The sequence below is a fragment of the Myotis yumanensis genome, unplaced genomic scaffold (assembly GCF_028538775.1).
Source record: "Myotis yumanensis isolate MYYU_CA2020_CCGP unplaced genomic scaffold, mMyoYum1.0.hap1 SCAF_17, whole genome shotgun sequence".
Classification (NCBI taxonomy): Eukaryota; Metazoa; Chordata; class Mammalia; order Chiroptera; family Vespertilionidae; genus Myotis; species Myotis yumanensis.
In genome coordinates this window covers 22,592,260-22,617,184 of record NW_027223768.1, presented here as the reverse complement: position 1 = coordinate 22,617,184, position 24,925 = coordinate 22,592,260, and the positions used below count along the sequence as shown (strand labels likewise).

Here is a 24,925-nt window from a genome sequence, read left to right as displayed (position 1 = left end):
CCCTTCATAGCTGTTCTGTGGGGACAGCAGGGGTCACCCTGAAGGCACAGCCCCTCGCTGAGCTGATGGCAAAGCAGCTGGCATCACCGTGAGAGGAAAAGGCACCGTAGGGACCATGGAGCCCGGCCTGTGGCCTTCGTCTTACAGATGAGGAAACTGAGGCTCCAGAGGTTCATGGTTCACCCAGGATTAGAACCAGCTGGTCAGTGGGCAGCCAGGGGCACGAGCCAGGTGTCCTCCTCCTCCTCCAACTGCTGGGACTTCCCTCCAGGGCCAAGGCGGTGTGGGTCCCCTGGAGCCCACTCCTCACCCCCAACTCGGTGCCAAGGCTGCTGGGGGAAGAGCCAGGCCAAAGGTGGGACACCTCTCTGGGACCTCATCAGTCTGATGGTGGCTTCTGAATGAAGGGGCCCCTCAGGACTGGTCCCTCCTCCCCTCCCCATGACACCCCTACACCCCTCCCACGCCTCAGAGAGCCCCCCAGCCCCCCGCTGCTCTCTATGCTTCAGAGCACTTACCACAGCATCCTTTTCCCTCTCCCTTTCCCTAGAGAGTAAGCTCCACACAGCAGGGGAACCGCGTCTCTCTCCTGTCTATTCCCAGCTTCTAGGCCAGTACAACTTTGAAAATCTCCTTTCAGCCCTTTTTAGTGTTTTGCTTAGAAAGTCCTGTATTCACTACTCCCCTTTGCTGGCCGCGGCGGCGAGTGCTTTCTCCTCTGCCTGTGATGCCCTTTTCCTCCTGATTTTCTTTGCTAACACATCTCTCGAAGCCCAGCTCCGCTGCCTCCTCCAGGAAACCCGGCCTGAACGCTCAGTGGGAACATCCCGGGCAGGGCCTGTCCGCCCTGGGCCATGGCGCCCTTGCTGTGCTGGTCCCCAGGACGCTCTCCCGAGCGGGCGCTCTCGCAGGGTGCAGAGAACGGCCTGGAACGGAGGCAGGCGAGGCAACAGGCGGTGTTCCAGTCACAGAAGCCCCAGCTCGGGGCCTGGCAGGCCGGGGAGGGGAGGGGACCAGCTGGCGGGAGGAGCCGGTTATCGATGCTGGATGCAGCCGAGAGCCCTGGGGAAATCAAGGTGAAAGGCAGCCGTCCTGCTGAGGAGGAGGCCGGGCGTTGTTTATCAATCAGAGGGGCTGGGACAGGGCAAAAACATGCCGGGCGCGGTTCTCAATACCTGAGCTTGGTTTAGAAACGCGGTCCCTGGAGCCTTATCTAAGAGCTGGCAAATGGGAGCCGATGCCTTGGCACTGCGGCAGCACCAGGTGGTGGTGGGAACAGGTGTGTGCTCAAGTAGTCCGGCCCGTGCCAGCCTCTTTCACCCCGGGGCCAGGGCCACCTTGCTGACACTGTGCTGGCCGGGCAGGCTCTCGGCCTGCCAGCCAGGGCCTGTGGCAGGGGGAGGTGAGCAAGCTGGCCCAGGAGGAGGGAGCGGGCCGGGGGATGCCTAGAGCAGGGACACAGACAGGGAACCTCGGACAGAGGAGTAGCTCCAGGCTGGGATCCACCAGAGGTAACACAGGGTGGACACAGCAGGGGATGGGGGGTGACCCCAACTGTCCCCCAACCCCCACCCCAGCTGCCCTAGCAGAAGGGGCACGCTTGGAACCCCACCCCCTCCATCTGACCAAAGTGATGTCAAAGAGAAAACCCCAAATCCGATTGAGGCTCCTGCTCCCTCTTAATGAGGTTCATTATCAGCTGCTCTGATCCTTGTAAAACCTGGCAGGACGGATTAGGGGCAGGCCCTCTAATCCGGCTGACTCCTCCGGGCTGAACCGCCAGCCCAGGGCCCCCCTGCTTCTGAGGGAGCTGGAGAGCAGGGTGCCGGAGAGCCAGGCAGGTGCAGACGAAGGTGCCTCCAGCAGAACTGAGAGCACCTGGGCAGGTGTTCCGGGGATGATGGGGGTGCAGGGGGTGGGACTGCACCTCCGCTGGGGCCTGCCTGGCTCTGGGAGACGCTGGGCCGGGAGCACCCAGATCTCTGTGGGCAGTCGGGGAGGGCCCCTCGAGGAGGAAGGGGCTGTGATGGGCACCAGGTCCCCTGCAGGCCGGCAGCTCTGTGAGCCAGGGGGACTCACGTCTTGCTGAATCTCTCAGGACAGAGTTTTGCACAGTCTGTCCAGACCTGGACACTAGGCCTCCAAGTAGCAAGTTACAGGACACAGGGGTGCTTGCCTTAACAAAAATAATTTATTCCACAGCCCTCGCCAGCAGTGGGCAGAGTGAGAATCAAGCAGGTGTATGTACAGCGCCACCCGCCCCTCTGACCCGCTCACCTCTACAAGACGGGAGGTGGCCCCCGAGAGGCGATACTCCTCTCACTCCAGCACCCTCCACGCTCAAAGATTAGCATCTATTTTGAGAATTGAAATCAAGCAAGGTCCAGCTCCCAGATAGGTGCGCCGAAGGGGGAAGAGCCAGAGCACATGTGAAGCAACGTTTTCCTGCTTCTTCACTCCACCTCTCCCAGCTCGGCCCCGAGTAAGGCACGGTAGGTCCCAACATCCCCAACCTCAGTCCCACGCTGCCCTTCGTGCAGGTCCTGCTAAGCCAGCCACTCACCCAGCCCAGCGGCCATCACCCACCCAGCGGAGGAAGCCCACACCAGCCCCAGCCTGTGCGCTCCCCGTAGCAGAGGTTTGGGAAGGACCAGTCCCAGGCATCCTCCTGACAAATGTCACCTGGGAGGTCAGCATGACCTCAAGCTTCCAGTCCCTACGCTAAAGCCGCCCCCCAGCCAGGAGGTCTGAGGGGCCGGAGGCTGGGCAGGCCACCAGGGCCAGAGGCGGTCCTTCCTTCTCTGGTACGAAGGCCTCTGTATCCGGAAGGGAGCGGGATGGGCGGGACCCTGGGGTGTGGGGAGGAGTTCTGCTCCAGCCCACGGAGCCCCCCGGGGACCCTCCTCCGATGGGAAGCCTTGGAAGCTGTGGCTCACTTGCCCCAATTTAGGGCCAAGACCAAGCAGGAGACATTGGAGCGTCAGCAAGAAGGAGGCGGGGCTTCAGATAAGCTGCAAGAGAGGAATTGGGTGCTGAGAAGCCATGGACGGAGCTCCCACCCTCCCTGCCCGGGGCTGCCCTGCCCCTGCGCTGTCTGAGGAGCCTGGACCCGTGCATGTCTTCATGTCTCTGGAACATCCTTTCCCACAAGGACCAAGGAGGGTTCACTGGAGCAACTGGTTTTCCTGGGTTTCCCCGGACAAAGAGCAAGGCGGGGAGGGGGGCAGGGGGCTGGGAGAGCCCATGGGTCGCAGCAGCTCCCTTTCCTGCCACCCTCCCCAGCTGGACGGTTCAGGCTGCGGGGTGGCTGGCGTGGCCCTTCAGGGCCCTCATCCTGGCCCGGAAGTAGGTGTACATGGCCAGCAGGCCCATGAAGGACAGGGAGTAGAGCACCACACAGAGGCTGATGTCCAGGTGCGAGAAGTCGCCTTCCAGCACCTGCAGCCACTGGCCTCGGCCCCGCAGGGCCCCAGCCTCGGGCTCCCCCTCGGGGACACTGGCCAGCTGCTTGGAGCTGCGGCCCACGCGTCTCCGCTCTGAAGGGCCTGTGGGGAGGTCCTCAGCCGGGAGCTCAGCTAGCAAGCCGGCTCCCAAGTCTCGCTCGCTCGAGGGTTCCTGCCCTTCTGGCTGCTCCCACCTCTCCCTCTGAAGCTCTGCTATGTGCTCAGGAGGTCCCTGCTCTAGCTCAGCTCTGGTCACACTGAGGCCAGCCTGCATCTCCGGGGGGCCACTTGCCCCAAGTCTGTCCGCTAAAGCACCCAGGACGAGAGTCCCGGGGAACCTGGCCCCTGGGCCCACCATGCTCTCAGCCTCCGCGGGGCCCAGAGTGGAGTTTCCGGTCGCCAGTTCCGGCTCTGCGGAGGCGGCCATCCTCTGTGCCCCCCGCCGCGGGGGCTCCGCCGCAGGAAGGTCCCTGATGATGTTGCTCCAGGAGAAGTGGGTTTTGAAGAAGCTGAGGGTGTTGCCCAGGTCCCACACGGGCGTCCCCCGGAGTTCGTTGTGGCAGGGAGAACAGAGTTCACGGGGCGGCCACTGCACCTTGGGGAACTGGGGGTCCTCGCTGGGGGCCCCTGGGGAGAGAAGTACACACAGGTTGGCTGGGACACTGGGCCCACCCAGAAGCCCAGACCTCATTCTTCCATTCAGAATGCCAGCTCCCTCATCTGCAAAGAAGGGCTCACCTTGAAAAGGTCGGGTGGAGAGGAGGCAGACCAAACACTAGCTAGCACTGGGCCTGGACTCCCCTGGGTGACTCCTGACCCGCACCCCAGCACTCCAGTTTCCCTTCCAGTCCTCCCCCATATTTTTTAAAAAATATATTTCTATTGATTTCAGAGAGGAAGGGAAAGGGAGAGATAGAAACATCAATGATGAGAGAGAATCATTAATCGGCTGCCTCCTGCATGCCCCCTACTGGGGATCGACCTGCAACCTGGGCATGTGCCCCTGACCAGGAATTGAACCTGGGACCCTTCAGTCTGCAGGCTGATGCTCTATCCACTGAGCCAACCAGCTAGGGCTCCTCCCCCATATTAACCCACTGTCTTCCTTTGTCGGCGTCTCTGCTGGTTTCTACCCCCTCCCCCAGACGGGACACGGGAAAGGGTGACTCAGAAGGACCTGGCCTGCAGGCTTTGGTTGGTCTGCTAGTATTTGTCTTGCCATTTTCTGAAATTTTCCAAGTTTTATACAGTGGTGATATGCTACTTTTGTAATTAAGTGGAAAACTTTTTTAAAAGAAGAGTTGGTAGCACATAATAATTCCACTGCAGCCCTTTGGGGCGGGTGGGAGTTAGGGGAGTCCCCTCCCCAGTGGGCCCCGAAGGGTGGGTGTGGGGAGGCCTGGGCCCTGGACGGGAAGAGAGAGAGGAGCTGCCCTGCCCACCAGGCAGCTGGGACCCCAAGCAGGGCCGGGCTATGGGCAGAACCCAGGCTGAGCCCCTCGCTCAGCGTCGCCAGGGAATGCCCATCTGCCTATCTCTCGTGAAGGAGGCACCGCTCCCAAAGGGTTTAATAGGAGAAAAGAAGTTGCTGGTCAGAATGAAGCCGCGGAGGAGACGTAGAAGCAGATGGTTGTATTGGGGAGGGGGCGGCAAGTAGATTCCAAGGGTTCGGTGAGAAGTGGGGAGCGGACCTTGCAAAGTGAGGGCTCAGTCTGTGCCTCCCCTCCCGCCACTGGGATTAGTTGTAACGGAAGGGACCCACCCTCCCTCCCCCAGAGAGGGTAGGGAACGGCCTTCCTTAGGTCCCTCAGAGAGAGGCCTGGCTCCTGGCCCACCAGCAGCAGCTGGGCCCCGAGGGAAGCTGGGAGCCTGCAGAGGTCATAGGGCTAGAAGGTCAGATGGAGCATTTGGTGGCAGGGGTGGGAGGAGAGACAGGCACGTGTCTTCCTTTCAAAGTCCACCAGGAAGCCCCAGGAGACCAAGACCAAGTGCAGCTGCCTGTACCACCACCTGCTCCATGCAGCTCCTCTACCCGCCCCTGCCCTAGGCCTTGTCCCCACCCCCCACCCCTGGGCGGTCTGTGGTCTGTCCCAGGCACGCATACTCCTCTCTCCCCACAGACAAGCCCAGGCTCCCGCCCACAGATGGCTCCCTCCCACCTGCCAGTCGGTCACCCCGGAGATGAATGCTTTTGCCTATGGACCCATCGGACTCCTGTGCCCAGGGAACAGAAGCACTGCCAACGAGGGAACTCAGCAGGCCAGGCCCCCCGGTGAAATCAGTCCTTCTTACTTCTAGAAAGAACCTGGTCTTTCTTTTCCAGCCCATTTTATCATTAGACCCCTCCCGGGGCGGGGGTGGGGTGGGGTGGTAGAAAAGCCCAGCTCCCACTTTCCTGTTGGTCTGAGTAAGGGGCCAATAGCCAGAAAGCAGGATGGGGAGACAGGAAAGGGACCCCACCAGGCCAGAGGGAGGGGCCCTGGTGCAGGGGAAAAGGAGCAAGGGCATCAGAAGAGCAGGTCTTAGAGCAGCGGTTCTCAACCTGTGGGTCGCGACCCCTTTGGGGGTCGAACGACCCTTTCACAGGGGTCGCCTAAGACCATCAAAAACCACATATATAATTACATAATGTTTTTGTGATTAATCACTATACTTTAATTATGTTCAATTTGTAACAATGAAATTGGGGGTCACCACAACACGAGGAACTGTATTAAAGGGTCCCGGCATTAGGAAGGTTGAGAACCACTGTCTTAGAGGGTCAAAGCCTTGATTTCCTCATCTGGAAAATGGGTGTAATGGTGCTGATACACATAAATGGGTCTAGTCTCACCCCTCCATCCACTGGGACATGTGAAAGGCTCTGAGCGCTGTGAAACGCTATGACACACGGGGTGTTGTTACTTGGGGGACGACGAGTGTCCTGTCTCCTAACTCTGGTCTAGGACTCCAAAGTCCCCCCCTCATCCTCCCTCCGCAGGTGACTCTGGCCTTGGAGGTGGCCCTTCCTTACCTGCGAGGCGAGCATTGACCTTGTTGTGGCTGGACCACAGCCAGAGAACAGCGCTGTCTCGACTGCCCACCCGGTGCATGGAGGCAGCAGCCATCTTCTCAAAGTGGCCAGCACAGTCTCGACAGCCGAAGAAGAAGCGGACGTAGCCCCGGATGGCCTGGAGGACCTCCTGGGCCTTGGCTGTGGGGAGAGGAGACGCCATTCACAGGGGCCCTTCAGACTGTCTGCCCCTGCCAGCCCACCCCCTTCCCTCCACCGGCCCACATGGCCGCCTCTGCACGGGGACCCCACACCCCGGCCCATCACATGAGGCGCCTAGGGTCTCCTTGCCTACTGGTCTCCACCTCCCAAGGGTCACTTTAGAGCTGACTCCATCTCCTCCCAAACTCCTAACCCCCCGTGTCTCACTTCTGCCACTGACGCAGGCCCTGTCACTTATTAAAGTCCAAACTTGTCTGCAGGACACTCAGGCTCCTTGAGAAGTGGCTAGAGAGGGAGGCAGGGCCAGAGCACCCACCCCTCAACCCCTCTGCCTGCCCCCTCCACCCCCCAGCCCCCGTGGCCCCACTGCTTTAGGCTTCCTGTTCCAACTTGCTCCCCATTGCACCTCATCCCTTGGGCTTAGGACCAGGAGTCCATCCTGATCTGGCCTGCACACCCTCTAATGTATCTCCACCTCCCGTACCCCCCACCCCATTCCCTCCTATGGGCCCTGTGGACTGGCATCAGCACAGGCTTGATGATTCCCCCCACCTTCCTGCTCTGAAACTGGGCTCCTCCCTGAAGATACCAATGCCTCTGGCCCGCCCCCCCGCCCCCCGCCCCCCGCCACTCCATATACCTGAGGGCTGGAGGCAGGGAAGTGGCCTCAGGCTGTTCCTTCCTGCTGCAAAACCCCCAGCCCTTCAAAAGGCGATCTAGTCTCACCCCTCCATCCACTGGGTCATCAGCACGTTGACCCCCACGGCCAGGCCATTGTTCCTGGCAGCTTCAGCGCCCACACCCAGCCATGCCTTGCCGCTCTCCTCCTCCTGCATCCACCCCAGTAGCCCACCACCCTCTACCTGCGCTGCAACGGCCTTCACCTCCTCCGCCTGCCTGTCTCCGGACCTCCTCCCTTCTCACCTCCTTTAAGATTTACTCCTGCAAATATCTTATTTTGTTATTGCATCATCACTTCTCCCTTAATATGACATCATTCCAATTTCAGTAACGAAATCCCTTCTCTGACCCGTTACACCCCAGTGACTCCCCCATTATCTCCAATTTCTTCCCTGCTCTTCGTCTTCTCCAGCTCAATCCAACCAGGCCCTTCTCGCCACTAAACCACAGACAACTCCTGCCAGAAAGGTCCCCAGCCCAGCGGCACAGGGCACCCACATGGCTGACTATGTCTCCTTGAATCGCTCTATTGGGGACGCCCTCTTGAGACCTCAGGGGCTGCTCCTTCTTCGTCTCCTTTGCTGGCCCTGCTCTGTGAGCCGAGGCCCAGATGCTGCAGAGCCCAGAGCTCAGGCCTCCGCCCTCTTCTCTGCCCACCCCCCATGGGCTCACCCAGTCCTCGGCTTTAACTGTCCCCTGTGTGCTAATGACCACGAGATGTGCATCTGCATCCTGGACCTCTCCCCAGAACCCCAGACTCAACTGTCTACCTCTCCATTCAGATGTCTCATGGGCACTTCCCTGTCCCTCCCTCCCCGTCCACTCCCCATTCCCCACCCCCGCCTCGAGTCTTCCCATTTCTCGGCTCATAGGACCATCATCTGCCATATGTTCACCAACTCCGGGGTCCACCCTGAGTCCTAGATCATGCATATGCTTCACCCAATCCATCGCTGAGTCCCATCAGCTCCACCTCCAAAATATCCCCATGTCCGACCCACTTCCTCCACGTGCACACCTCCAGCTCTGGTCTGGGCCTCCACTGCCTCTCCTGGACTAACCAGAGCCACAGCTTCGGAATCGGCTGCCCTGCCGCCACCTCCCCCACTGCAGCCCACCCTCCACCCGGGAATCCTTCTCAGGCATTGATCATTTGCATCGTGCCCTGCTTACACTCACCCACCAAGGGTTCTCGAAATGCGCCAAGGGTTCTTGAAATGCGACCCTAGGCGCCTCATGGCCACACCCCCCACGCCCACCTCCTCTCCTGTCTCTCCCTGCAGGCTGCACCACACTGGCCGCCCTCTGGCCTCCCTCCATGCCAGACTTGTGCTCTGCACCCTAGTCCTCGGCCGGTGTGACAGGCTGACTAAAACCCCTGTGCTGAAGTCCTAACTCCCGTCCTAACCCCGTGGCTGTATCTGGACACAGGGTCTTTAAAGAGGTGATTACGTTAAATGAGACCATTAGGGTGTGTTGTGTCCTGACTGGTGTCCTTGTAAGAGAGGAAACCTGGACGCAGCCACACACACAGTGAAGACACAGGGAGGGGATGGCCACCTGCAAACCCAGAAGAGGCCTCAACAGAAACCGACCCTGCCAACACCTTCACCTTGGACTTCCAGCCTCCAGAACCGTGAGCAATAAACTTCTGTTGGTTAAGCGGCCCCCCACCCCCACTCTGCCCCGTGTGTGGCATTTGGTCATGGCGGCCTAGCAAACCAATTTGGTCTAAAAGGCTCTCTTCCCAGGTGTCTCACAGCTGCTTCCTGCCCCCATGCAGGTCTCAGCACAGGTCATCTCCCCAGAACAGCCTCCCCCAGGCCCCTCTAAACACAGCAGCCCCTCCCTGGGCCCTCGCGCACCCCACTTGGCTCTGTCCTCTTCACAGCACTCATCATCGTCATAACTGAATGGTCTGTTGTGCGTTTACTGTCGTTTCCTGCCACTGGAATACTGTCCCCTTGGGACAGGGACTTCCACTCGTACCGCTGTGCCCACCGCTGTGGCAGGGCCCGGCACGTGGGAGACATTCCGTAAACACTGGCTGACACAGTGATGGCTGGCTGTCCCCGCACCCGGGAGCTCCCCTAGTTCCCTCTGTCTCTTCTGTAAAACACAGTATAAACGGAGCCACTGGAAAAGGGAGTTGGAGCTGCCATCCCAGAGGAGCTGCCGTGCCCGTCTTAGGCCTCAAATCTCTGGAATGGGCTTAAAGCAACATTATGTCTCAAGGAACTGCTTGCAAATATGACAAAAAACAAAGCAAAGATATGACTACTGTGCCGATGGCTCCCAGACTGGAAATTAAAAACCTTTAGAATTAGCATCTCTATGTTGGCTGATCTGCACCAACAGAAATGCCTCCTTCCCGGATGTAACTGTTCCCCTTCCCGTCCTCAAAAATGCTCCCTAATCAGCACATACTTGGGTTTCTACCCGAATCAGTGCTTCCCAAATAGGTATTCTTTTCATCCTTTTTAAAAAATCTCAAGTAAGTGCTTGTTGCCTCTCCCTTTGGCCTGTTATTTTTAGGTTAACACCGCTTACCCTTCCTGACAGGGGGAGCACCTCCTTTCTCTCCGAACATCCTTCACCGCCCCCCCACCCTTGGCTCCTGGCCCTGGCCCACTCCACCTCCCACCTGTCCCACCGTCCACCCAGAGCAGGGACTGTCTCTTTTCCACCTCCGCCTCCTCCAGGCTGAGCCAGGGCCTGACATAACCCTGGTCCCCAGTAAACGTGGTCTGGACTGGACTTAGCCACCCTTTTGGTCGCTAGGCGGAGGGGTGAGGCAGGCGGGCCGTGGAGCGCAGCTGCAGCTGCACAGTTTGGGGAGGGATCAGGACGGGAGGGGCGAGGTGTCCCCCAGCTTCCCCTAGGAAATGATTTTTCAGTGGGAAGCCATAAAACTGTTCAAAGCACACGGTATCAGCCATGTAAACTGTGAAACAGACACAGTTCTTTTCTTTATAGGAGTATAGAAGATGGAACCACTCGTTCTTCATGAAGACTGAAAACGAAGCAAGCTTATGGCTCCACGGAAGCCAGGGAGAAGCCTGAGGCCCGAGTTTGTGGGGCACCGTCCAGAGCAGGGGCAGGACGGGGTGGCTCCTCCAGGTCCCCCCATGGTCCCATGCTGGTTGTGTCAGAATCCCCTAAAGAGGGGCTTGCAGCGGGGAGCCAGTGGAGGCAGGACAGGGCCAGGCTGAGACCTGGGAGTGCACAGGCCCCGGACTCACCTGTTTCTTGAGAGCGATCGACACTTTGCCGCGTTGCCTGCACGGTCAGGAAGTGGAAGAGGACCCACAGGGAGCAGGGAAAGCCCCGAAAATGGGGCTCGCTCCCCTGGCAGCCGACCCAGTTCACCTTCTTGGCAATCACAACGCCCTAAGGGACACAGATGAACGTGAGTGCACACACGGAGAAGAGAAAGGATGGAGATGGGAAGGGAAGCTTCCAGGAGACCGGAAGGTCTGCTCACAGCCCTAAGACGAATGAGCTCCCTCTCTCAGGCCACCACCGCGAGGGGGGCATTTCCCTTCCTCTGGCCACACCCCCCAAAGCAGCATCAGAGCTGAAAAGCTGTGACGCAGATCAAGTCACATGTTTATTCTAGTTTCAACTTCTCCATCTGTAAAACGAGGGGCTGGTCTTGGAGGTTTACTGTCCAGCTTTGACATCCTCCAAGTCTGTATGGCTCTGCCCTCTGCTGGCTGCCCTGGCCCACCTTCACCAACACCGGCGTGAGCGGCGCCCCTGGAGAGGCACAGAGGAGCCGTGCTGAGCAAGCAGCCCCGGGTGCTTGGAGGCCACAGGGGGCAGCTGTTAAAAATGGTCACAACCGGTGTCTCCCAATCGCTTTTAAATCCCAACCCAACCACGTATGGGCTTAGAAAGTGACTTTGCCTCAGTTTCTTCATCTGCTAAATGGGGACAATACCCACCTTCAATTAATGTTGGGGGGTTAAGATATGCATGTAAAGAGCTCGATAGTAACTTACTAATGATCAATGGAAAGACCCAACCAAGATCACTGATTCCTTCCTGAATGCAAATGGTAGAGGTCAGAGGTCAGCGCTACCCCTCCACTCCCAGTCACAGCGATGGGAGAGGATCTTCCACTGCTGCCCCGTCTCACCTCCTTCCTGTTTTCCAGGGCAGTCTGAAAGAAACCGTAGGGAATTTTCTTCCTCTGCTGCTTCTGGAGCCAGTCGTTGACGGAGTGCAGGAAGTTCTGGACCAAGGGCTGGCCGGGGAAGTACTAGGGGAGAAACAAGTGCAAGATGGAGGTGAGACACCATCCCCCACGGGCCCCCAGCCCCGGGGTGGGGGGCAAAGTGGGCCAAGGCGGGAAAACTTTCTGCCTAAGACACAGATGTGGCTCCTCACCACCCTGGCTCTGGGCACCTGGCGAGGGGCGGAGGAAGGGTGGGGGGAGGAGACAGGCTGGCAGTGGGGCTGCGCCCTGAAGGCCTCCTCCTCCCGAGGCTGGGGCTCCTGTGTGGACCCCCGACCGCACGCTGCCACGGGGCAGAGGGCTGCTGGGACCCTGGGGACCTTGCACAGGGCAGCTGACTGGCTGACTGACCGACCGGCTGGGCGAGGCTGGCAAACAGCCTTTCATCTGTATTCCACGCTGCCAGTGGGGCCGAGGCAGCCCACGGGCTCATAGCCAAGATCCCAATCTTGATGGCAACTCCCAGTAGTCTCTGAGGAACACGAAAAGCTGCTCTGACAAAGTCAGCTCAAATCTGATTAGTATCAGCACTTTAAAGCCACAGGGACCCCGGGGAGGAGGACAGATATGTGTGTGCGTGCGAGTGCCTGTGCACAAATGCACGGGGCCGGGGCAGGAGTGAGGGGCACAGCTGAGCAGGTCAGGAGGACACCACCGAGAAGCCTGCAGAGGACAATTCAAGCAAAGAGGACCATGTGAGAGAGGAAAGGTTCTGGAGATCGGAAACGATCACGAAACAGAAAAACCTGCCAACCGGCCAGTCTTCTGGGAAAACCATTCCCTAATCTTATCAGCCCTCCTGGTCCGGACACGTCCCCCGAGGGAGGAGAACCGGGAAGAACCCTGGGCTCGGACACGCTGCCTCTCGCTCAGCTCACACAGCTCTGGCTCTCAGCACAGATTTACAGCTTCAAGTCAGCATCCCTCCCTGACCTTCGCCCGACATCCGGACTTGGAACCTTCCGCCTGCTAAGGCCAGGGTGTCAGGAGGGAGGATGAATTAAGAGGCTCTGGGTGACAGGGAGGCACTTTCTCTGCTGAGAGCAGGGAAACCCTGGTGACCACATGCCACCCAGTGGCCAGTCCTGCCAGACACTCATGTGAGAAAGCAGGGAGCGCCCCAGCTCAGGCGGGCAGGGGCAGGGGCAGGGGCAGGGGCAGCGGCAGGGCAGCGGCAGGGGCAGGGGCAGGCAGGGGCGATGAGTGCCTCCCACCAGGCACAGCGGGGCTGAGGCAGAGGGAGCACTGCGGCCCTCCATGCTCTCAGTGCCCCAAGAACGTGGGGGGTGAGGGCTTGGGTTGGATGACATGTGGGTGCAAGTCTCAGCTCGGCCGCCCACTGGCTGGAGGGCCTGGGACAAGGTGCTTTCCTCCCGGGACCTTCCTCCCCTCCCTGAGATGGGATCCCCACCCTGTGGTTTGCTATGAGAATTACAAACGAGCTAATACACAAAGAGCACTTTGCAGAGACGGGCACCCTGTCCGAGCTCACGAAACGGTAGCTGCTGCTATTGTCACTGCGCAGGACGCAGCTGCCCACAGAAGGGCAGGGCCGAAATAGTCCGCAGTCTCCACGGATGTCTCCAGGGATGTGGGCCGGCTCAAACGGGCCCTCTGCTCTCAGTCCTGCACAGCTGGGCTCCCCTCTGTGCCGAGGCCAGCCCTGTAGTCTCTGAGCCCTGGCTTTGGGCAGGGGGTGGGTCCTTCATCCCAAACTCATTCCCAGCTCCTGCTGAGGGCGGGGGCTCAGCTGGTGCCATCGAGAGGGTGCTGTTTAAGCCTCTGCCCGGCTCCAGCATTTCCTGGGACCCATTCTTCCCCTCTGGCTGCAAACAGTCCCTCTGGGGCCAAACAAGACATAATTTCCCTGGTCGGTCCTTTGTGGAGGACCAGGCTGGAGTGGGGGGTGCTCTTCTCTTTCTGAGCGATGCCTGCGAAACACCCTGGGTGTCAGGTGGGTAGCACACAGAGCCACCCAGGACGTTCTGCCTGACTCTCTGGGCCAGCCACCCCAGGCCTCAGCGACTTGGGGACCCAGCAGCTCACAGGGCCTCAGGGGAAAGGCCTCTATTATCAGAATGGGCTGGAGAACAGGGCTCCGCGTGGGGGGGACCTCAGGCAGGGCCAAGGGTTGTCTTCCCTGGGACGGTAACAGCACTATGATGAGCGCTGGCGACCTCAGGGGCCCTCCGTGTAATCACATGGGCGCGACTAAGCCCAGTGAGCGGAAGGCCAGGCCGGCCAGGTGGGCAGAGGGACCAGACCGGCCGGCAGTTCCCGAGGGAGAAGTGCAGTCACTCCCAGAGGTGACAGCCCCAGCTGCCCGCAGACCTGCCCCCAGAAGCTCAGACCTGACGCCCGGGGCTGAGAGTGCTGAGTCAGCGGTCAGGCTCTGAAGGGGACCGGAGCGCGGATCTGACTCAGCAGCCCTCAGCGGCCAGAGCCAGGGGTTGAAGTAGGGCACACGGCACATACGGAACCAGAGAGGACACAGGGAGGGAGCAGCAGGCAGGTGCAGAGGGAAGAGGCAGCCCACATCCCACCTGCAGAGGAGCAAGGAGCATGGCAGAAGGCACAGGCTCTGGAGCCCGACTGCTCAGTTCACATCCCGTCACACCTCCTGCCCGGGAGGTGGGGAGGCCTCGGGCAAGGCTCCTGAGCACCCTGGGCCCCTTAGCTGGGGGCGACACTCTCCACCCTGCAGCCATGTGTGCCTGGCACATATCAGGTCCTCCGTTTGTAGCAGCTGCATTTCAGGGCGTGGCCTCGTGGGCAGACAGAAGGAAGGCCCGGCTCGGGCTTGGCACCTGGGTCTGGCTCTGCTCAGTGTCTGGGAGGGCACAGGCGATTCAGAGGCGGCTTCATTCCCTCACTGCGGCGCCCACGGGTCCCGCTTCCCAGTGACCACGGCAGGCAGTGAGGCCACGCTCCAGGGTTACACCTGAAGCCGCTGGGAAATCCCCGGACATCTGGCCCATCCCACCCACACCCCTGCCCCTGCACAGGGTTGTCCCTGGCAGTGCGGGCTGACGGGCATGGCTGAGGCTGCAGGGCAGCAGCCCATGGTGGCCTAGAACAGCCGTGGGGTCAGATGTCCAGCCAGACCATGCGCTCCCGAGGGAGGGGCCGGGCTGCGTGCGCACTGACCCTCGGGGAGCTGCACAGACGTCGGCCAGGGCCCGCTCACCTGCGCCAGGACTGCCACAAACTTTTTCAGGGCCACCAGGCGCTGCCCCTCCAGGAGGGAAAACTTGCCCACTTCCACCCGCAGAATGTAGTGCAGTGCGGATTCCAGGTCAGCCATGTAGATCTTGGAGCTGAGGACCCAGACGGGGCAGAGAGAGAAAGGGGTGTTAGCCACGGGGCAGGCGGGGAGGAGGCCCAGGGCTAAAGGGAGAGACCAGGAAGGCCACCACTGATGGTCCCAGAGTCCTGAAAGTTGGCTCTGGCCTCTGCCAGTAACTGTGGCCTTGGGTGTTTTATTTAATGTCTGTGAGCCTCAATTCCTCATCTGTACGATGGGATAATAAACTGCTCACAGGTAGGCAGCTGCGGGGATAAAATAAAAACACAAATATGTGCCCCCAGCAGCTCCGGGCATGGAGCAGGGGTTCCCCTCTGCAGCCCAGGGCCACCCCTCCCATGACTCACTAAAGGTGTCTCACCCCGGCCACTCGAGGAAAGTAGAGTTTTATTCTCAGTTCTGAACAAAGACCCCAAGGGACAGATGGACAGTCCCACACAATGTGGCTCTGAAAGGGCTGGGCATGGCGGGGCGGGCAGGGCTCCATTCACATCTCCTGGCTGATTCAGCCGGGGAGGCTGCAGGCTCCAAGCTGGCTGCTCTACCCTGGGGCCCAGACACTCACTGGGGTCTGGGCTCAGGGCGCTGACGGGCAGAGGTCCTCGAGTGCTGGCTGCTTCTCCAGCCGCCTCCTGAGACCTGAGTCCTGGCCTCAGTTCTACAGGGAGCTACCTCTGGGAGCTGGGCCGCCTCACTCTACCCCCTGGGCCTCAGGGTCACCCTACCCCCTAGGGTTGTAAGGAGCCAACAAGGTCAGCTCACGGGGGGCGGGGGGCACTGTGACCACCTGCACTTGACTCTGATGGAAAGTCTCCTGTCTGCTCCACGTGGTGTCCCTGGCCTCAGTTTACCTCTCCAGCCTTACGTTCTGCCTGAGGAGTGGCCTCATGACTGAGAGGGAGAAGGCACGGAAGGTGCCCGGCACAAAGCGTGGCACACGAGGCCAGTGAGTGTCACCTAGGACCACCACAATGCTCTGAGTAATCACAATGTGAACGGTCATGACGACCATTCCCACCTGTTCGTGTCTCTTTCCTTCTCCCGATTTACTAAATCGGCACTTTCCACCCTTGAAGTCCCCGAGGCTGGGGTGCCAATTCCTCCTGCAAGTCAGATGGCCTTTCCCGTTCCCTCACGCAGCCCCCTTCCTAATGCGCTTGGGTTTGCCGCTGGGTGTCGGCACAAGAGGTTAACGGCCTTGTCCCCCTGCCCCAAAAGCAGGAATTCTACCACAAGAGCGGAGTCTTTCTAAAAATAAAACCATCGTGACTGACTCGGTATGTTTTTCTGACTTGGAATATAGCTAGAAAACCTTATGAAAATAAGCGTAAAATGAGCCCACGTTCTATTTTGCCTTTTACGAATTGCTTTCACTAGGAAGAAAATGATGTTAAATTGGGACTGTCCTGGAAGATTCTGGATGTGTGGCACTCGAGGTTCCAGGCCCCTCCCTTGGGCAGTATTTGGCTCTTGTTACCTCTGGGGTGCAGAGAGAAGAGTAGCTTTCTCCTGCTTACAACTGTACGCAAAGACACAGGCCACCGCCACGTGCACTGAGCTCCCCGCCTGGCCGTGTGGCTCAGGTGGCTGGGCGTCATCTGTGCACCGAAAGGTTGCGGGTTTGATTCTCGGTTGCAGGCTTAATCCTCGGTGGGAGGGCGTGCAGGAGGCAGCCAATCAATTTCTCTCTCACATTGATGTTTCTCTCCCTCTCCCTCTCCCTCTCCCTCTCCCTTCCTCTCTTTCTAAAAGTCAATTTAAAAATCTTTTTTTTTTTTAAGTAGTGAGCTCCCGACACCAGAACATTCAAGTGAAGCTGGTGCCTTCTAGAAGGAAGCTGGGGAGGGACTGCGTGGGCCGGACTCCAGCTGCCGGTGCATCTGCAGTCACACTGCCTCGCACGCAGCAGCCCTCAAAACGACTTGCTGAAGAAACCACTGCCTGGGTGGGGGGCTGGTTTGGAGGCCACGGACGATCTTTCCAAGCCGATTCTACTTGTTTTTAGAGAGAGTTAAGCTTCAGAAATGTGGGTATTGGGAAGTATTCATTCCATCGCAGGATACAAGGAAATGCTGCTGCTCACACATCCAGGGCTCTCCTGGGAGCCCCCAAAGGCCACGGGGGTTGGGGCTAGGACAGCATGTGCTCATCCCATGACAAGGAACAGGGTGTGGTATGAAGGGGCGTCTGTGAGCAGAGGGAAGGCTGGGGTGGGGAAGGCTGAGGGAAACGGAGTGGCCTTACCGGTCTGCAACTTTCCACGCGGTGGGAGCGACCGTATTCGCAGTGATGGGCGGAACCGTGGTCCGGGCAGCCTCCCGGGTGGCCCCAGCGAACCTCTGCAGGTAATTGGTATAGAAGGACCTGGATTCCATAAGCCTGCGAGGGGAGAGCGCCACGGAGGAGAGGCGGTGAGTACAGAGACACAGGACCCAGAGCCAACTCAGTCTCAGCCACAGTGAGGTCAAAACCCGGCACCTATGCCTCACTTCCACCTTCCTATTCACTGTTCACACTGATGACAAATCCTATGTGCAAACGCGGCTCGCCTGCCCTGAGAGGCGGTGGGCCCAGCACCTCGGGCCAGTGGTCCTGCCCAAGGACAGGACGACACCTTCCCGAGACCAAAGGTGCAAAGTGGCGCTGACCGCAAGGAAGCTGCCGCTCACACACTTGCTCTGAGGAGCCAGAGGGGACACTGCTCCCCAAGGAAGTCACGGAAGTTTCAGAGGTGATTTTTAAAAGCAAGCAACAGATAAACCAGGAACATGCTCAAATCCTTTAGATTTCTTTCTCTCTCCTGATAGAGAGGGGTTCACAGGGGAGGCGGTGTCCCCTGGCCCGGGCCCGGGGAGGGTGGCTGAGAGGACAGTGGCAGTGTGAGGGGACCCCAGGGGAGCTGGCATCGGGAAGCATCGCTTTCCACTCCGCCGACCTGGCCCGATGTTTATCAATGAGCAGATGGCTCGGAAGCAGCGTCGTCACAAACAATTTTCCCCTCCACCAGCTCCCAGTGAGGAAACAATGCCATCTCCCCGGCCCCCCCCTCCGCCGGTACGGGAGCTTTCTGGGCCTGCGCAGAAAAGGCGTCCCTCCCGCCCCCCTGCCCCATCAGAGCGCTCTGACACCCTCTGGCCCAGGCTGACTGGTGATTAGGCCAGCGGGGCAAGTGGCCGCCCTGCCCAGCCTCAGCGCAGGGTGGCACTAATGGCCCAGAGGGACAGCTCACTGGGCACCTCCAGCGAGCCTTGATCTCCCGGCCCTCGAGCTCCTGCTGGCAGGGCCAGGCCGACATCAATCATCTGCCCAGGGAGGGCACCGAGGCACCATCTGGCGCCATTTAACGGGCCATTCAGCAGCGGCAGCCTGACAGGGGCTGAGGGTGGCCTGATTGTTTCTCTTGGCATTTTGGAACTGGCTATTGTCTGGCTCCTAATGAACTTTTCTGCAATTAGGAAACCAAAGGGAGGGAGGGTCAGGCATACTTGAGTGCCTGCCAGGCCTGCAGCCTGCCAACGCGTCTGTCTGGACAGAGGCAGGAGGACAGGGGCAGGGCTGCGGTGGGGACTGTGCCGAAGCACCAGGCTGGGTGTGCCTGGAGCCTGCGGCCCGACGCCTGGGCTGGGGTCTGAAGCAGCCTCTGGGCCCAACACGGTCCCACTCCCACAGGCAGACGTCGGCTTCTCCTGCAGAGGGTGCTCCTGGCTTGGCCATGGGCTCCTCGGAAGGTTCCAGGGGAAGAACTGTCAGCCCCTGAAAAAGGCCCGCAGGCTCTCCGAGCAGGAAGAAGGGATGGGCACAGAGAGGGAGGAGACTGGGAGGAAAGACCACACTCACACAGGAACCCGGGAGGCAGAGCCGTTCCGAAACAGCAGGTAGCAAGACGGGAAGTCGGTGACGCCAAACTTGCTCACCACGTCGCCCTCCGTGTTGAGGACCCTGCGCACCGCAATGCCTTCGCGCTGGGACAGGTCCAGAATCACCTGCAGAGACAGTCAGACAGCTGGGCTACGCCACGGGGCAGAGGGGGCCCTGACGCGCACCTGGGTGGCAGCGCCATCCACTCTACACCTTTCAAATGACAGACTATTGTGATGAGCCAGAGTCTCCGGCCACCAACCAAATGCACCCCAGAGGTAACAAGAGCCAAACACTGCCCAAGGGAGGGCCTGGAACCGCGCGTGCCACACATCCTGAATCTCCCAGGACAGCCCCAATTTAACATCATCTTCTTCCCAGTGAAAGCAATTCGTAAAAGGCAAAATAGAACGTGGGCTCATTTTACGCTTATTTTCATAAGGTTTTCTAGCTATATTCCAAGTCAGAAAAACATACCGAGTCAGTAATGATGGTTTTATTTTTAGAAAGAAATAGGAAGGGGAACAAGGATATTAGCTAACATCTATTGAGCATGTGTTATGTGCTGTATATAGGGCTGCTTCATTTAATCTTCAAAATAACACTATGCAACAGGAACGATCAGCAAACCAGGCTGCCTGGATTGGAAACCTGGTCCCACTGGCTTCAACCTCTCCCTGACTCAATTTCCTGACTTGCAGAATTATAACAACAATACCAACTTTAGGGGATTGAATAGGTTAATTTTATAAACGTGCTCATGACAATGACTAGCAAATAGTAGGTACTGTAAGCATTCATTTAAAAATAAAGAAAGAAAGAAACTATTGTAGATGAAGAAACGGAGGCTTAGAGGTGAACCGTGTTTCCAGGTCACACAGCCAGGGAGCGCCATCGGGCTGCAAAGCCTGGGCCTGCCCCCTCCTGCCGCTCAGACGAATCCCCATCCCTGAGCACCTCTCCATGGACAGGCTGCAGGGGCTCTGTTCCTGGTTACTCTGGGGACTAGGGGGAGAGGGAGAAGAGCTGATCCCGATGAACATTTATCCATCACTTGCATGTGACAGGCAGGACCCCCGGCCTGGACTGGGAGCCCGGGAGGATCAGGCATGTCTCCACAAGCTCCCCGTGCTTCCCTTCTCAGGGCGAAGGGCCTGGAGACAACGCAGAGCTCTCAGCTGAGCGTGATGAGTGTCAGGAGGAAAGCCACTCACAGCCAACAGCGGTGCTGACCTGCGCCCCAGCCCCCTCACATCTCTTCCGTCCCTGGGAGCTGCCCTAGCACCTCTCCCATGCACTGGCCCGTCCCACCTTTGCATCTGGAGGACCCGCACGTGGCCTCGTCCATGAGCCGGTGGCGGCGGGAAGGACAGGTTTCTGCGTTAGGCCAGGGGACTGGATCTTCACCCCGTACCCACTCCGTGCCAGCCACGCATCCGGGCCCTTTTCCTAAACTGCCTCAGTTGACTTTCCCAACAATCCTCTGAAGAAAGGCAATTATCACTGCTTCACAGACAGGGAAATGCGGCTCAGAGCAGCTGAGCAACTTGATCACGATGTATCATGTACGTGATGGAGTGGAACTGCAAACCTGCCTGGTTCTGTAACTGCCTCCCCTGTGAGGGACCCCACTTCCTCATGGACTGCGTGATCTCTGATGTTATCCGCCCCCCCGCCCCCCCAATATATTTCACTCCCATTCTACAGGGATGAGAGGAGGGCCAGTGTGGAGACGACACGGGCTCTGGAGGCAGGCAGAGCTGGTTTAAAAAGCCTGCGCTGCAGTCAATGGCTGTGTGATCTTCGACATGGTACATGCTCGCCATTGTCGTGAAGATTAGCGACTCTGTGTGCCAGCATCCAATCCAACGCTCAATAAACTGCAGGTCTTATCGAGGTTGGTTTCGATGAAGGAGATAAACACAGACGCAGGGCACGTGACATACAGGATGGTCAGTGACAGTGAATTAACTTGGTACGGTGACAGAGGTAACTAGACTTATTGTGATTATTTAAAAATGTATACAAATGTCAACTCACTGTGTTGTATACCTGAAGCTAATAGAATATTGCATGTCGATTACACTTTGATTAAAAAAGAAAAAGAAAAATATATACAAAGGTTTTAAAACAGAAAGACCCAGCTGCTGCACTTCCCGTTTCTCCCAGCAGGGGTCAGGCCCGTGCTGGGTTCATAAGAGAGACATGAATGAGACCCCAGAATTTGGGGGACAGCCCTGCTCCTGAACTCACTGGGCTCTCCCCCAAGGGCTATCCAGGAGTTACAAGGACCCTGAGGGCAGCTCACCTCTCTACCCAGGTAGGAGCCTTTCTTTTCAAAGATCAGGGCCAGGCACTCCTCGTCGTTTCTGGCAAAGAACCCGTCGATCTCCTCCAGCCTGCAAGAGACAAGGCGGCAGTCACTCCACAGCTGGTGGGAAAGAAGCAGAAGTGCTGGTGACCAGCGGACACTGGGCGACAAACACAGCCACACCAACCTCCTCTACTCAAGGCTTCCTGGAGGTCACCCCCTGCCTGCGCTCCAGGGGGGTCGGGGGTAAACCAAACCCTTAGTCTCAAAGGACGGTGCCCCTTACCTAACCCTGGCTCTTCATCTCACCCACCTGGCGGGTTTGCTTTGCCATCCTGTCTCTTTAAGAGTCAGGAGGGAGTAGGGGTGGTCTGGGGAGGAGGACGGGAAGGGACACCTGGAGACCATTGTCTCTGTGTTCTGGGTAAGGCCCAGGCTCAGTGAATATGGATTCTGTTGGTTCCCTAGGAGACTGGCGATCAGTACCCACCAGAGACAAGCCTGGGTCGGTGGCAAGTCACTACCGACGGGGGGATGTGCTCCTTCCTCTCCTGGAGAAGCATAAGAAAGGAACCGCAGAACCAGAGAGTCCTCGGTACGGGAGCCCGCAGACGCTATCTAATCCAACCTCCTTACTTTAAGACGAGGAAACTGAGGCCCAGGGCATAGGCGGAAATTAATAAGGTGGCAAATTTTATTATGACCCCAAATCGGAGAAATAGCTACCGATTATTTTCCTAACTCAAAGTTCAACCGAAAAGAAATGCCACAAACAAAAATGATTTGTCTCCTAGCTCTACTGAAGGGCAGAACATCATCACACATGCCTAAGAGGCCGCAGGTGAGACGGCACGGGGAGGGGGGCTACATCTTCCTGTTACCCCCAACCTAGTTCCCGCCACTGGTGATGTGGTGGTGATCACCTCAAAACAGAAGGCACAGCGTGGGGCCAGCGCCGGCGCCCCGCCCAGCGACAGCACAAACGGGTATGCCAGAGTGGGGGGGCCAGAGTGTACCCCAGTCAGCAGGTGGAAAAAGGTGCGGCTCTGGCCCCGCCTCTCGGGCACATCCGTTCGTGCTGTCACTGGGCGGGGCGCCGGCGCTGGTCCCCGTGTTACAAGGGGTGTTGCCCTAACTGGCCACAGAGAGGAAGACATGTAGGCTGACAACTGCACCTACAAACCCAACGCACATGACTCCTCATTTTCCCTAAGTCCCCCTCCTCCGGGGGCCTCACGGACACCCTGGACCCAGCATGTGGTCTCGGTGTGGTTTGGGTCCCAGGAGGCACCCATGCCAAGCCGGGACCCTGCTCCTTACTTCTTCCATTTCTCAATGACCGTGTCTCCCATTTTCTCACATCCCCCGTGGTGCATTTTCAGCACCTCATTTTCTTAGAAAAGGGGCAATCCTGGAAGCCTGCCTGGAACGCAGATACAGGCCACCAGCCCCCAGGCCTGACCCTCGGCAGTACAGGGAGCAGAGTCTCACCCCACCCCAGTCATAGCCGCTACTCAGAAAAAACAATCACCTTCACTTTCCAGGCACCAGGAAGAACCAACCTGGGTCCCCTCCCTGCGATCCCCACCGCCCTCTCGCCCCTAGGCCTGTGGTCCTGGCCCACACGGCACCGAGCCCGCCCCGTCCCCAGTACCCGGTCGGCTCCAGCGGAGGACAGGCAGGGGGCCACGTGGCTCCATGGGTCTCCAGGGCGTCAATGAGCCTCTCCCGCAGCGTCTGCATGTCAGCTCCAGCCACTGTGAAGGAAGACGGACACGGGAGGAGAGCAGAGGGGATCCAGCGCCCCCGTCAGCTTCACCCCCAGCAACAAAGGGCCCAGGAAGAGCAGGGCGTGTCAGGCCTGCCCTGCACTCACAGCCCTGCGCTACGCAAGGGGACTCCTCCCTCAGACCTGAGTCCCTCCTGTCAGGCCCGCACTTCTGATGCCAGCCCCTGACCCTTAGGGAGATTCTGGGAACACGGGACCCTCCCCGCTCCCAGGACCCTGGATGGACCAATATGGAAGGGCTTGCCAGCCTCTCTGCTCAAAGACAGTTGGGAAACACATGCTGCTTTCCACCAGGGAACTCCTCACTCTGCAGACCTGGCTGCGCTTTTGTCCCAGCAGAAACCCCGGGATAGAGGGAGGCAGGAGAGGAAGACGCCACCAACGCCCACAGGCCAACGGCGGCCAGGACACCCACCTGCCAACGTCGCTCCAGGGCCACCCTTGGAAAAGGCCTTGAAGAACTGGAAACAAACACACAGACAGAGTCAGTGAGTGGCAGGTGCGGCTGAGGGCAAACGGGGTGCCTCCTGGAGCTGCGTTCAGACCCAGCTGCTCACGAAACCGGTGGCTCTGGGCAAAGAACCTAAGTTGGTGAGCGCCCGTTTCTTCACGTGGAAAAGCCGACGGAGCTGGACGCAGACTTCCTTCCCCACTGTCCTCGCACCCAACCCCTAACCCACAGCCGGAGGCACCGAGGGAGGCTGGAGGCAGCCGCCCACAGGCTTGACGGCAGGTGGACGGCTCACAAGGCCCCAGAGCCGGCACGAACTGCCGGGAAGATGTGCTGCATGAACGAATAGGAAGACCACTGCTACTCTCCCTTGCAGACCCATCTGACAACATGAAGTGAAGTGAGGTCAGACACGCCCTGGAATTGTCAGCCGCCCGCGGAGGCCATCTGTCCTTGTCCCTGATCTTGGAAAAGGGGGTGGAAGCTGCTGTCTCTGTCCACTCAACTCCCCCCCTGGCTCAGCCGACGCCCCACGTTCGGTCCTGCTGAAGGGTGGGCCGGAGCCTCTGAAGAAACAGGTCTTGTAACAGACAGACCAATTGGACTCACACCTTTGCCCTTTTCCCATTTACATGACACTCCAGGCCCAGTCTGTCACTCCTAGGTGAGAGGACAGACAGACAGATGGAAGTAAGCGAGCGGCCAGAGTTCAGTAGTCCTGCCAACAGCCACGGAACTGCTGGGAAAGAGCCCACAGGCCGGGAAGAGGACGTCTCCTGAGGTCTCTAACCTCGGGGCCACTTGTGAACACCTTTGGCCTCTGCCTCCAACAGAGTGGCCAGCTGGCCTTGCCCAGGCTGGTGGCGGAGCGCGGGCCCCTGCGGCACCCTGGCTGTGTAGGCAGTCATTAACCTCTAGGAACCGACTCATCTTTACAGCGAGGATGACACCATATACCGTGAAGAACTGCTGTGAGGAGTCAGTGATAATACCTCTAAAGAGCTCAGTACGGTGCCCGGGAAATACAGTAAAGGGGTCACGAGATGTCATCATCATCATCCCTCCCCTTGTTCCTGCCTCTTAAACACCAGGCGAGAACATGAATGGAAACTTTCACTCTGGGTGAGAACCACCCACTGCCATCTGCCACGCACAGCTCCGTGTTCCTCATGGAGTTCTTTGCAGCGACTGAACACGGTTGGAATTAACAAAATCGCACGCTAGCCTGACCCTGGTAAAAACGATCACGAGTGTCTTGGACTGTGACATGAGAGCAAATAGGAAAGCGTGTGCAGGCATTTAGGGCTGACGTGGTCTCTCACAAAATGCACCTCTCTGTGGTCCGGGTGCTCACACACAGGAACCCCGAGGCTGATCCTTACAGCTGTGGTTTCCATGGCGACGGCACCCCTCTATGTACAGACAGACCAGGCCCCGGCTTGCTGCACAGGCAGAAGACACTCCTGACATCGAGAAGCCTGACACCGCTGGCTTTCCCAGGGCTACCGCTGGCATTTTCACTGACAGCAAAGTAGCACAGTAACTTCCTCACCACCGGCAGGCTACCAGGTGCTCATGAGAAGAGGCGGGCATTACCTCCATCAAGAGGCAGCCTCCCGGACCTTCTGAAGGCC

The 24,925-nt window shown here is 58.8% G+C and overlaps 1 protein-coding gene across 2 annotated transcripts in view; it reads right to left on the bottom strand.

Moving 5' to 3' along the window:
- Positions 1-2,169: 2,169 nt before the first annotated feature.
- Positions 2,170-24,925, bottom strand: part of QSOX1 (quiescin sulfhydryl oxidase 1) — a 37,655-nt gene continuing 14,899 nt past the window's right edge. Inside the window, exons 3-13 of one of the 2 annotated variants that reach the window (XM_070396137.1) lie at positions 23,256-23,301; positions 22,706-22,808; positions 21,049-21,139; positions 18,720-18,865; positions 17,127-17,261; positions 14,766-14,895; positions 11,480-11,602; positions 10,581-10,728; positions 6,457-6,636; positions 3,799-4,070; positions 2,170-3,011 (exon numbers count right to left, since the gene is read on the bottom strand). In XM_070396137.1, the coding sequence (XP_070252238.1) occupies positions 3,003-3,011; positions 3,799-4,070; positions 6,457-6,636; positions 10,581-10,728; positions 11,480-11,602; positions 14,766-14,895; positions 17,127-17,261; positions 18,720-18,865; positions 21,049-21,139; positions 22,706-22,808; positions 23,256-23,301 (1,383 nt within the window). In that variant the 3' untranslated portion in view covers positions 2,170-3,002. Of the gene's footprint in view, positions 4,071-6,456; positions 6,637-10,580; positions 10,729-11,479; positions 11,603-14,765; positions 14,896-17,126; positions 17,262-18,719; positions 18,866-21,048; positions 21,140-22,705; positions 22,809-23,255; positions 23,302-24,925 lie in introns of both variants that reach the window. The other variant, XM_070396136.1, reaches the window with a different exon arrangement.